General features: G+C 42.1%; 1 protein-coding gene across 1 annotated transcript in view; it reads right to left on the bottom strand.

Annotated features, from left to right (window-relative positions):
* atp1b1a (ATPase Na+/K+ transporting subunit beta 1a) overlaps positions 1 to 14,261 on the bottom strand; it is a 30,214-nt gene that overhangs the window by 8,470 nt on the left and 7,483 nt on the right. Inside the window, exons 2-3 of the mRNA XM_034180656.1 lie at positions 1,802 to 1,930; positions 673 to 828 (exon numbers count right to left, since the gene is read on the bottom strand). Of these exons, the coding sequence (XP_034036547.1) occupies positions 673 to 828; positions 1,802 to 1,930 (285 nt within the window). The remainder of the gene's footprint in view (positions 1 to 672; positions 829 to 1,801; positions 1,931 to 14,261) is intronic.

Genomic DNA, 14,261 nt, shown 5'->3' on the forward strand with positions numbered 1-14,261 from the left:
TATATTACTTGTTCAATAATACCAGGAACTAATGGACAGAATTTCTTTGTTTCAGGCTTCTGCAGACTAAAGAAGATACCTCCAACATGTGCTAGAGTGTTACGCTCTAGCACATTATAGTATATATGCACTGATCATTTCTAGCAATGACTGAACCGAGACCAATAGAAATATTGAAACTGATATATAACCATACCTAAAATGATAACATTTCGCAAAAAAGACCACTTTTAGATTTTGATGGTTATGTCACACTTTGGCTTCATTATTTTTGAACTAGGCCTTAACTACATTAATGACCACATCGAATGAACTACATGAGATATTAAAGACTGATTTTCAGCAAAGACCTCCATGATATCACCTGGTCAGCTCAAGCAAAGTAAAAAAAATAAAATAAAAAGTAGCCGTGGCAGGGAGGCACTGCAGTCGCCTGGGATTGTTTTTTCAGTACAAGTGCAGGACATTGTGAAAGACGAGCCTGCAGCGAGTACAAATATGGCAGGAGAAAGAAAAAAAAATGTGTAACCTTGAGTTGAGACCTTCATAAGAGTTTTTAAAAACACTGAAAGATTCTAGTGTCCTAGGTACCACTGCGTTTTCCTGCATCTAACACTGTGGAAGCTTTTTGTTGTTTAGGAGCCGCAGTGTGACGCTGCTGCTCAGACTTACCGCCACAGTCTTCATAGTTCAACTGCTCGGTCTGAATGCTATCATTGTACTTCTTGAGGAGCTCGTGAATGCTTGTAACATAGTCCTTGTACGTTTTCTCGTCGCTCATATGGAAGGAAATCTCTGATTTTTCCGAACGTGGGGTGTGAGAGAGACCTGAAGAACAAAACGACACCAACGTGGAGAAACTGTTAAACTCAGGTGTTTGTTTTTATTTTTCCTGTTCAGTGTAAACAGTTATTGTGCGAGGACAGCATGCAGCGTGGGGTCATGGGGATTTCCTCACATGGTCTCCATCAGCTCTTTGGAGCTGTACTTTTCCACAGACGTGCATGTGGCCTCGGGGAGGCGTGCAGAGGCATGACACATAAAACAAAAGGAAACATGGCATCTATTGAAATGCTCCCAGGGACACTGTGGATCAGGGTTTATTTACTGCGAGTGATCACAGTGCTGCATGTCAGACTGGCGAGCGTTCAGCCGTTTGAGTTTCAGTGGAAGCTTGTGAAACTTCACCCTGCCCCCACACTTCCACTCTCACGTGTGTCACTCTCACAATGGAAACTTTTAGCCTCTGAGTGAGAGGAAGGCCTGAGAGAGAGAGAGAGAGAGAAAGAGGGGAAAAACTAAACAAAAACAAAAAAAAGAGACCCTGACTGTTTCCTTCACACCACCACTGTAAAGTCAGTGCGCGACAAAACAGTGCAGGTTGTGATGCAGCGCTGGTGGAAGACGAGCCGGCTGACAGGACAAGTGAGAGGTTATTTACAACAGCTGCTAAAAATACCGCCTGGGCAGCACATGCCTGCGTCGTGTTGCCATGCAGGATTTTCCTCAGAGTGCTGAGATGTGTCCCTTTCCCCCCCACCCAAAGATTGAGCACCATGTACCCGCGCTGCCTATGACAGCAATTCATACTGCACACGAATGGTGTGAGTCAGACATGAACTGTAAAATGAGATCAGCTCTCCTGTAGCCTCGGGGGGGAGGACAGACTGGCTGAGAGGAGTGAAGGACAAAATGGCTGAACTGGTGTGCAGACAGAATGATTGCTGATGGAGCGGTCACCGTAAGGTGTGCCCCACACACTGAACTACGCACAGCATCATCATCATAACCGATCAGTTACCTGGAGGAGCCACGCGGTCTTGATACTTGGGCCTGTAGTCGCTTAGCGTCAGCAGCATCGCCTGAATGGTCCCCACAAAGATTCCAGCCAAGCACCCGTAGAATATCAAGTAGAACAGGAAGATTTTAACTGCAAGGGAGGCAAAAAAAACAAAAAAAAAAACAAGGTGACAAACCATTTCTGAGGAAAGCCCACACTGCTTCAAAACAACTTCACTACCCTTCTTCCGTGTGGAAGTCATTCTGAAATACAGTGACTGTTTTGCCACCTCATTTAAAATTTACTCCTAGGCTGCATCAGCAGGAGGACCACAGTTCCAGTAGCGCGGAGTGAGTCAGTCGTTCCCGTCACCGGTGACGCTGCCATGTCACACAGACCCCAGTCCACGTGTGTCCCCACTTACAACAGGTTCAAAAATCAAGACTCCGCAAAACAAAGATGTCAAAGACGCTGCCTCTGCTCATTTACACTGAACAAATCGAAGGTGGGGAGGGGGGTACATCCTTAAGTAAAAGACATCATTTGAGGGTATTTCAGTTACAAATTTCTAAAGTCTAAAACAGGCTACGCTGCTGGATCAGGTCTAGATGATGTTTAAAGCAGGAAAATGGCCCGAAAACACTTGACAGCATACCAGCCAAAAATAAATAATAATAATAATAATAATAATAATAGATCCAGAACACACCGCATCATCAACATCCAGTGTTTTGTCAGACAGCCAAACTTCTGGTCACTTTCAGACAGTGACTAGTTGCCAGACATGGTAAAGCCGATGTTCTATATCTGTGCGTCAACAAGAAAACTACTCAAGTTTGTTAGGTTTTGAAAGAGTGTAATTATAAACACTTGGAGCGACGTGTCAGGCATCTACAGTGGCCGGCTCAACGGGACAGCTAACATTTAGCAATGTCTATGCTTACCTGCTTATTGATTGGTTGGACAAATCAAACAGTCAAGAAACAAAAATGAGATTCTGGCGATCACATTTAATAAGTCACGTTGAACATGTGTAATTTTGAAATGTCAAAGCACATGAAGCCCAAACCTGCATTGCACAGCAGGACAATATTCTATGTGGCTGCTGTGCCACTTCAGAAAGGTTAACAAAAAAAAAAAAAAAAAAACAAAGAAAGAAAAAAAAAAAAAAGAGATCAGTGCAGTTGTGTTGTAATGTATGTATTTAGTACTTAGTTCGTCCTGTCTGGTTTACACTTATGATGCATTTTTTAAATTGCTTACTTTATAATACTGTGCAAATTACAACAACCAGAAGAAAGAATAACTGACCACAAATCCCAGCAAAATAAGGCAATACTACTTATTACTACTACAAATAATAATGCGCCCCATACAGTGGTTTGTCGGCAACTATATGCTGTTTAATATTTAATGTCAAATACATAAACATTTTTTAACTATACAGTGCACCTGTAAAGTATTCATAGAGCTTCACTTTTCCCCCACATTTTATGTTATGTTACAGCCTTATTCCAAAATGGAGTAAACTCTCTTTTTTTCCCCCTCAAAATTCTACACATAATACCCTATAAAAACAGAGATGAGACGAGTAATCGTTTTGCAATAAAAAAGGTTTTGCCTAATTAACTGCAAGAGCTCCTCAACATAGTCATGACAACATTCTTAACAAAATGTATTATGCCGGTAGCCGTAACTTTAGACCAAGTGGCACAACTTGCACGTAACATAAATAGCACACGTCTGCCCGTAGATTTATAGTCACTTAAATACCGCATTGTACGTATAGTAACCTAGATGCCGCAATGGGCTTCAGAATTGACAATGCAGTATCAAGGTTACTATGTATCTATGCATGTGGCCACCGGAGGCAACAACACAAAGCGGCCATTGTTTTTGGACGCGGTCTCTGGCCGTGTTGCTGGAAGAGTCCGGAGGACTGCTGTGATGATGGCAGAGGCACTGACAACAGAAGGATTATTTCCTCCAAAAAAGCAAGTCAACTCACTAGACACCTAATATGTAGACACGCCTGTCTACAAATAAGGTCCCACAGTTGACAGTGCATGTCAGAGCGCAAACCAATTATGTAGTCAAAGGAATTGTCTGTCGACCTCAGACAGGATTGTCTTGAGGCACAAATCTGAGGGTACAGAAACATTTCTGCTGTGTGGCAGTTGTTGACATAGCTGGTCCTGGACATCAGAGCTGCAGAACAGGCACCATGTTTCGACGGACACGTGCGTGTGTGCACTTGCTGTACTCGCATCGAAAAGATAAAAACATATCGCTTGCGACGGGCTGGAGAGCCCGCACAATGACAGGTCCAGCTGGAGTGGAGCGTCAGTTTATGTGGACACGCAGCGGGCGATTTGGATGTCACGTCTGTCTGACAGGACAGTGAGCGGGGCGCCGTAGGACCATATGACAGGCCAACAGTACAACAAATACACCACTTTCAGTCACATATCAGCAAAAATACACCATATCAAATGCTGTTTGGTCAATTATCAGTGCTTTTCTTCTTGTTTTTAGAAAATATGTTTGCCTGCTTGTTGATTACAGCCATTTACGAGACAGCGATTGTGGCGCAGTTGTAGAGTTGCTGTCTGGTAATCAGGTGACATGGGTTCAAATCTTTTGAGTGGTGATTTTTTTGTTTTATTCACTGGTTTTTATTTCATTTTCTTCCAAATCAGCAGTGCGATGTGGTGCAGCTCGTCCCATGGAACACAATGCAAGCAGCTGCAGCAGCATGAGTTGCTGTTTCTGCTCGACAGACACCATCACATGCAGGAACCGTCGCGCCGGCGTCATGCACGCCTGCCCGTTGGCGCGCCGTTTCATGTAGGGCTGCAGCTATCGATTATTTTAGTAATAGAGTATTCTATCGATTATTCAAGTAATCAGATAAACAGTACTTTTGTGTTTTAAAACATTAACAGTCCAGGGCTCTCCCTAAGTAATGGCATAATGTCACTGTGTCATCATGGAGATTGTCAAATCTAATGTATCCCTGTTTTCCTGGGTAATTATTTTTTCACATCAAGTTTTGGATCTTTCCTGGTGTCAGGAGCTCAGCCAAAGTCAGGACAGTCTTGACATTTTGCTGAAATGGCGATGGGTTGTGGCTTTCTGTTTTTTATTTTCCCCAACTTGTAAAATTTAACCATTTTTATTTATTTATTTATTAAGGTGGTGGACTGGGTTCCTGCATGAATTTCTTTTTAACACTCTGTGTACGATTCAGCCAATGCATTTCATTTTCACCTGGAGGTTGAACATGCAGCCTCGCAGTCACTGGTTTTTTATTATTATTTTATTTGAGTTCCCGTGTTTGTGAAGCATTGTGTGTTGCCCAAAAAAGCGAAAATTAAAAACCGAAACACTCATTGCGAGTCTAAGCAAAACACAGAAAAAAGAGTGGACTTCTTCCAGAGACTGTCTGTGGCCGGGACGGAGCTGTGTGAGGGCAGTGCTAAGCCGCTCCCACCGGGCAGAGAGAGGCAGCAGCCGGCTGCCGCACATGGAGCGGCCAGCGGACCAAACTGTGTTAAAAAAAACAAACAAACAACAAACACACTGCTTTCCTTTAAATGCACAGTAAGCTATTTCAGATGATCAGCGTGGACCGTCTTTTTCCTAAAGGCCTTTATTTCATTCTGTTTGTCGCGTTGGAAAGCTGTAGCTTTTGTGCTAATTTGACTAGTGCTTGCTCTAGTCTTCTGTTTGTTTTTCTGGGGACATTACAGCGCCACACACAAGCCTGGCATATGTACTACAACGTTAAATGAAGCTTCGAGGCACAGAATTTGCCTCGAACATTTTTTGTAATCGAATTACTCAACTAAGCGTTTCAGCCCTAATTTCATGGTGTGCAAATTCGTGTTTTATGCTGTTTCGCTGTATTTGTCCAAACTTCGCACTGTGTGTGAAGGGGCCATAAGAGGTTCAGCTCCATCAGGACTCTTCCTAAAGCTGGCTACCCATCTAAACTGAGCAATCAGGGGAGAAGGGCTTTAGTCAGGGAGATGACCAAGAACTTGATGGTCACTCTGTCAGAGCTCCAGCATTCCTCTGTGGAAAGAGGAGAACCTAGCACAAGAACAACCATTTCTGCAGCAAGCCATCAATCAGGCCTGTATGATAGAGTGGCCTGATGGAAGCCACTCCTTAGTAAAAGGCACATGTTAGCCCACCTGGAGTTTGCCAAAAGGCAGCTGAAGGACTCTCAGAGCATGAGAAACAAAATTCTCTGGTATGAAGAGACAAAGATTGAACTCTTTAGCGTGAATGCCAGGCATCACATTTGGAGGAAACCAGCACCATCCCTACAGTGAGGCATGGTGGTGGCAGCATCATGTTGTGGGGATGTTTTCCAGCAGCAGGAACTGGGAGACTAGTCAGGATTGAGGGAAAGATGAATGCAGCAATGTACAGAGACATCCTGGATGAAAACCTGCTCCAGAGTGCTCGACCTCAGACTGGGGGACGGTTCATCTTTCAGCAGCACAATGACCCTAAGTACACAACCAAGATATCAAAGGTGTGGCTCCAGGACAACTCTGAACTTCCGTGAGTGGCCCAGCCAGAGCCCAGACCTGAATCTGATTGAACATCTCCGGAAGATCTGAAAATGGCTGTGCACCAACACTACCCATCCAACTTGATGGAGCTTGAAAGATGCTACAAAGAGAAATGGACAAAACTGCACAAAGATAAGTGCACCAAGCTTGTGGCACTGCATTCAAAGACTATGGGGGGGTTGGAACTCTAAGAAGCTGTTACTAAATTAACCACTTGGCCACCACCACTGAGAAGCTAAAATGCTAACAATGTTTTAATATTAATAAAACTGTATAAACACACACACAGCACAACAAGTTAAACTCTTATTTTCATGGCTCATGAAAAATAGGAGCAAAAACAGCCCAGCCTAAGGCACACCTGTGCAATAATCATCCTATCTAATCAGCATCTTGATATGCCACACCTGTGAGGTGGGATGGATTATTTTGGCAAAGGAGAAGTGCTCACTAACACAGATTTGTGAACAATATTTGAGAGAAATAGGTCTTTTGTGTATATAGAAAATGTTTTAGATCTTTGCGTCCAGTTCATGAAAAATGAGAGCAAAAACAAAAGTGTTGCATTAATATTTTTGTTCAATGTACGTTGTCTCAGTCCACTGAGCTGTAAATGTGTACCACTGGCCTCTGCTAGGGAAATGAATGGCAGGGCGGAAAACTTGACCCAACAGAATCTGGAGATAAGCACGAGCACCAAAGGGCTTCAAGATCTTTATAGGACTTAGTTCTAGTATAATGCTACATAATGGTTAGGGGTGTAATAATTAACCAAGAAGAACTGGGGGGGAAATCAGCTTTAAAGTAACTGAAATGACTACATTAATACACAGATCCCTCAAATGACCTTAAATCAAGGCTGCCCAAATCTGTTCCTGAAAGGCACCCAACCTGCATGTTTCCATGTCAACCTGCTCTACTCATACCTGACTGACCATGTGTGAAGCTGCTACCACTGGTGAAAAGTGGCTGTAGCACAGAAACAATAAACAGGTAAAGAAGTGTCCCTCTAGTTTTTACTGACTTTTGCATTTGAAGATAAGCAATGCCACTTCTGGCTTGTTCCAATGTTTTATGCAAAATGAACAGACATTAAACAGTTATGTAGTTTTTGCAAACATACTGTACACATTGTATGACAATGTACACAAATCACTATTTTTTAAACTAATGAATAAGATTAAGTGGTGCATTCAGGGTCACTGCAGCATAGGTGTCAACCTGATTCCAGAAAGAGCAAAGACGGTGCAGGTTTCTTTGTAACCACCAACGCCACCAGGTGACTTTTTTATGTCACCCGCCTACAGTAAGTCTTGTTTTCAGAATTTGTGCAAGCACAGGAGTCCTCATTCATAAGGTTTATGTTGTTCTAGTGACAGCTTCCCATGGCATCTTGCCAGTTACAAGCTCAAATCAACCACAGTGAAACCAGTTTGGCGGGCTGATGGCAAACATCTTATCTCCTGCCGCAAGCTGACAGTTGTGCAGCAGACTGAGTTAGTGTGTTTGCAGGCTAATCTAGGCCCTGTTGCTTCAATGCTAACAGAAAACAGTTTCAACCGCACCCATCATCAGCTTTACACTTGTCACATATTCTACCATACGCGCACTGGTTGGTAATAACATAAGACAATACACGCAGAGTTTTAGGGTGGTCTTCCACTGGCAATTTTTGATCCTAGATTGTCTCGATTTTTGCTGCGCCACTAATTAAATAAAACAATTGGGTTACGCCAGCATGCAAGGAGATATGAGATCAAAACAGAGATAGATGATTTAATACATGACAGATAACCCAATTTATTTAATTTGAAATAATGGCCAAAAACAGGCAGGCCACACTTATTCACAGCAGAATGAAATTCTGTTAAGAGTTTGTTTTGTTTGTTTTTTTTATTGTCATGTGCACAGTAAAAACAGAAAATTATACCACGCAATGAAATTCTTACTCCGTTCATCCTCCCTAGAAAATTTGCATGTAGAAAGTTTACATCAGATGATACAACAAAGAAAACACGTAGTTCCTAAATGTTCCAGTTCATTCCTGTTCTTCAGGTGAAACAGCATTTGCCCAACAACTTACTTGAAAAGGGGAATGTGTTTTTGACAAACACAGAAGTCTTATCGCGTGTGGCGTTATAGTCAATCAATTTTTTTTATATAGCGCCAAATCACAACAAACAGTTGCCCCAAGGCGCTTTATATTGTAAGGCAAGGCCATACAATAATTATGTAAAACCCCAACGGTCAAAACGACCCCCTGTGAGCAAGCACTTGGCTACAGTGGGAAGGAAAAACTCCCTTTTAACAGGAAGAAACCTCCAGCAGAACCAGGCTCAGGGAGGGGCAGTCTTCTGCTGGGACTGGTTGGGGCTGAGGGAGAGAACCAGGAAAAAGACAAGCTGTGGAGGGGAGCAGAGATCGATCACTAATGATTAAATGCAGAGTGGTGCATACAGAGCAAAAAGAGAAAGAAACAATGCATCATGGGAACCCCCCAGCAGTCTACGTCTATAGCAGCATAACTAAGGGATGGTTCAGGGTCACCTGACCCAGCCCTAACTATAAGCTTTAGCAAAAAGGAAAGTTTTAAGCCTAATCTTAAAAGTAGAGAGGGTGTCTGTCTCCCTGATCTGAACTGGGAGCTGGTTCCACAGGAGAGGAGCCTGAAAGCTGAAGGCTCTGCCTCCCATTCTACTCTTACAAACCCTAGGAACTACAAATAAGCCTGCAGTCTGAGAGCGAAGCGCTCTATTGGGGTGATATGGTACTACGAGGTCCCTAAGATAAGATGGGACCTGATTATTCAAAACCTTATAAGTAAGAAGAAGAATTTTAAATTCTATTCTAGAATTAACAGGAAGCCAATGAAGAGAGGCCAATATGGGTGAGATACGCTCTCTCCTTCTAGTCCCCGTCAGTACTCTAGCTGCAGCATTTTGAATTAACTGAAGGCTTTTTAGGGAACTTTTAGGACAACCTGATAATAATGAATTACAATAGTCAGGACAAATAGGTGTGCAACTACATTATTGTATCAGGCCTGTTGTGGATACACCTGTATGTGAATGTGAGGAGTGTCATTCTGTAGATTCTCTCAGAGACGGCCAGCAGATTGTGCACGCAGTCTGTAGTGCAGAGAAACACTGTGTCGAACATGTAGATATTTTTGAATGAAGGGCACCTCCCACAACAGTCTGCACAATGAGATTTTTTTTTTTTGGGGGGGGGGGGGGGGGGGACAAACACTTTTATTACAGTCAACATTTTGCCAGCTCTGCGGTTCTTTTCTCTCAAATGTCAATAAATGAACTAAAGATTGTGTCGAGTGCATGTACAGGAAGAGAGCGTCACATCTAACAATGCAAGTGTTTTCACAGTGCCCACCTTCACCTTGTGCCACACTACAGAAAGAAAAGAGGCTCATTTCTAACAGCACCTTACTGAATATTTCTCAAAGTGATAGAGTTTGAAACATCCCAGTATGGACAGATGGTCACTGCTTTATATACAAATAATGAATGTTTATGAGTGCAATGATGAGAATATTTCATGAGGTGAAAGATGGAACGTTCCATCTTTCACCTCATGAAATATTCTTTCCATTGAACAAATGAAAAAACATTCATTTGTTTTATGTAATGGCTAAAACAGATCCTTGTCATTTGACATTTTATTAATTTAGAAACAAGAGAAAGGGTAGGGGTCGAAATACATTTTTTTTTTTAACCTACTTGCACTGGTGCTGGTAACAAAAAAATTACTTGCACCAAAAAAAAAAGTTACTTGCATAGGCAAAAGTCAGTCTTATATCAACCTTAAAACTCCTCCTCTGATGTGTCAGAATCTTCCTCTCTGGGGAGAATTTGAGGGGAGAGCAGCAGCAGTTTTTTTTTCGTGCGTGCATGAACAAATCGTCCGTGAAGATTATTTTATTTATTAACTACACAGATGTATAATAAAACAAATGGTGACTGGTTTATAACAATTATGACAGAGTTTGAAGGGAGAGAGAGAGAGCGAGTAACTACGGAGCCCTGGAAGTGTCATCGCAAAATGTTTTGCATGTGCGCACGTTTTATTATATTGTGCGCACATTTTAAGCATTATCTGAGTGAAACAAGGGCATGATCTATTTAAATGTGGCCACAATTTGTAAATTGCGCACTCAATTATTCAATATTGTCTTGACACATAAATGATGACTATTAGTCAACAAACCAGGAGACAGTGTAATACATTTCCCCGTTACAAATGGATCTGGTCATCATGGTTTGGGCGTACAAGGACATACAGAGAACTCCAGCTGCCCAGCATAAAAAGGATGCTGAGGGCGAAGCGTCTCCCTGTTGTGAGGATGACAATTTAGGTCATATTATGGAGTTAATTTTGACCGAAAGGAAAACGTGCGCACAAATTATCATGGCCAGAAAACAAATATCACTTTAAGTGACCTCTCCCGGGTTCCATAAAGGAACCGCAGCGGAAGGCAGTTTTTTCTTTTTCCACGTACGCGTGTGAACTAATCGTCTGTGAAGATAATTTTATTAACTACATAGATTTATAATAAGCAAAGCTCTCGATTTACCGATCGATCTACGTTCCGATCCTTGCCTATGGTCATGAGATTTGGCTCATGACTGAAAGAACGAGATCGCGAGTACAAGCGGCCGAGATGAGTTTCCTCCGCAGGGCGGCTGGGCGCTCCCTTAGAGATAGGGTGAGGAGCTCGGTCACTCAGGAGGAGCTCGGAGTCAAGCCGCTGCTCCTCCACGTCGAAAGGAGCCAGCTGAGGTGGCTCTGGCATCTTTTCCGGATGCCCTCTGGACGCCTCGCTGGAGAGGCGTTCCGGGCACGTCCCATCGGGAGGAGGCCCTGGTAAAGACCCAGGACACACTGGAGGGACTACATCTCTCGCCTGGCTTGGGAACGCCTTGGGGTTCCCCCAGAGGAGCTGGGGGAGGTGTGTGTGGATCAGGAGGTCTGGGTGGCTTTGCTTGAGCTGCTGCCCCCGTGACCTGACTCCGGATAAAGCGGAAGAAAATGGATGGATGGATGTATAATAAAACAAATGGTGACTGTTTTATAACACAATGATGAGAGTTTGAGGGCAGAGAGAGAGGAACTGCAGCCAGTTTTTTTTTTCTTTTCTTTGTTTACATGTGCGTGCGCGAACACAACAAAGAGCACAGCAACTCGCTCCGTGTGCGAGAGTCATAAGACGCAGGGAAGACGAAGACAAAATGCTGGAAATTGTTTTATTCCCTTATTGGTTCATTCTATTGGTGCTTATAGTTGATAAAACTTGGATAAAGTTACTTGCACCAGTGCGAGTGCAGTATAAAATTACGTGCACTGCTCAAATAATACGTGCACAAACTAGCACGTGCACGTACTATTTCGACCCCTGAAGGGACTTAGATTTTGGTGTGTGGCCCTGGTCCTTTTATGTCAACAGGTTCCAAACAGTCCAACACGAATTTTAAATAGCCATCCAATCCCATCCAAAATTGTTCTCAGTCAACTTGCAAAAACAACCCTGATGATGTACACCGTCTGCTTTTCTCAGTCCAGGGAAAAAAAAAAAAAAAAAAAAAAAAAAAAAAAAAAAAAAAAAAAAAAAAATCGCAACAGAAATGTATTGAGCTCTTCATCCGACAGCAGTTCCACTTCACCTCACCTCAAGACGTCCCAGCAAATACTGCAAAAGCCTCCAGATGGCTTACAGCATACTGGATTTGTTTTTTGTGTGCGTTAGAAGAATGAGCAGCTTCTGCTATGTTTGTTTCTATTCAGGTGTTATATAATAGCTACTATAACACAACACTCACAATAAACAATGGCAATCCTCTAACAGCTAACTGGATGCATGTGTAAAATAATGATTGAAATGGTGTTTCTTATTAAAGAATACTGACATGGAGCCAACACCATGTCAGTATTCTTATCATAATGTTATTTTCCATACTTATCAATAGATGTACATCGCAATACAACTTTAACAATGCTGCCAGTTTGAAAAATATCCAGTCAAACTTGAAATAAAAGAGGGCCCTTTAGTTAAACTAGGGCTGGCTATATCGCCTAAAATTTGCATCACTGTATTGTATCATCCTACTGATCAAGTTAAATGCATAAAAAAAAAAAAAAAAATCTATCAATCTATTGCCTGATTTTTTTTTGTTATTTTAATGTTATAAATGGGTCAAATTAAGCTTGCACTGCTGCTACTTCCACAGCCTTCAAACTCTCAGAATAGTTCAAAGGTCAGTACCAGGCTGTCACAACACTGCACACAAGTGTTGCAAGGTGAATGAAACACTGCTGTTCACTTGAGTTTGTCTGGTAACTGAAATGGAGGCATGCATGGACTTCATCTGTCCCACCCAGGTCACACAGGGTCTTTCCCACACTCCACCCCTTCACCCATTTGTGGGTTGGCCAAGATTTACTCTGAGCAAGCACTGCCAACACAGTGACACCAGAGCAGCACTTTTGCAGCTTCAAAATGGCTCTTCCAGCTGTCCTCAGAAAAGCGCCATGGAGGGTTTGTCCAGTATAGAGAGAGACACAGCTAGAGACAGAAAGATAGGGCTATGCCACGCCCCCTCAATTGTAAAACAAAGCAGCATGAGCCCTCACATTTCCCCAGTAGTGCAGCAGAAAACTGAAACAATCCTTCAAATTGTGAGCCAAACACCAAATCGGGCACAAATACTCCTTAGACACTACTCTTTTGGGGAAAAAAACAAAAACAAAAACATATTGCCCAATTGAATTTTCAATAGGCTTCCAGGTAGGGGCCAATTAACAAATTACACAAGGGTCAAAAAGTAAAAATGCTCTAATTACATTGACAATTATACCATTTTATTTGTCTGAACATAAAAGATTCCAAAAAGGTATAGCTTGGATTATCTATGCCTGAATGTTATGGAGTTATGAGGTAAAAACATTAAGAACGGTGACAAAGGTCAATTTCAGTTTGTACAGGGGTCAAAGTTAAAGTTGCTCCAATTTTGGTAAAATGTGGAGCAAATTATTGGTTGAACTAATACAATTAATTAGAGCAACACATTTGACAGGCACTTTTGAGTGAGATATAATGCAAAATGTACACCAAATGGGCTTTTCAATACTAAACTCAAATGTGCACAAACTCCACAATCCAGATCAAACATTATCAGGTGATGACGAGTGCCAGTCTGCACCTCATTTTCAAATAGGAGAGTGATTTGAGCACATTTGATTAAGATATAATATAAAATATACATTGTTAAATTTAAATGGCCAAAAAAAAATAAATAAAATAAAAAAAATCTGTAATCTGGATCAGATCAAACCTTTTCAGTCGATAAAGGATACCATCCTACATAATGCTCTCCTCTTTTTCATGTCTGAGATTTGACCTATGACCTTGAAAGTTGAATCAGTTCTTGCATAACAGGATATGAATATTCAGTAAAAATTATATTATATATGAAAAATTGTGGATGTCAGGCTGTTCACGAGGACTGAGCCAGATACTTGTCTGAAACGAGTATCTGGTACGGTTAAAGCATTCTTGACATGCATGATCCGAATAAAACTCATCAATATCTCTGCTCGTGCTGAAGAAAAATTCTCAGGCTAACTGACTGTCTTCACGCTCTGTGATTGGCCAGTCACACACAGCACCCACCCCTCCCAACAGACATGTCTCTCTGCAACTTCTCTCTCTCTCTCACACACACACAGGATCTCTCTCTGTGCTTGGCTGGATTCTGCTTCACGTTGCTCTCTGTGCTCTCAAATTAATAAAACGTGTGCACGTTTTCCTGCCCGTGATAATCTGTGCACACGTTTTCCTTTAATTGAGCCCACGAATTATTAAACCTCCCAAGTCCGATGTCTTG

Source organism: Thalassophryne amazonica, chromosome 10, assembly GCF_902500255.1.
Source record: "Thalassophryne amazonica chromosome 10, fThaAma1.1, whole genome shotgun sequence".
In the NCBI taxonomy this organism is placed as follows: domain Eukaryota; kingdom Metazoa; phylum Chordata; class Actinopteri; order Batrachoidiformes; family Batrachoididae; genus Thalassophryne; species Thalassophryne amazonica.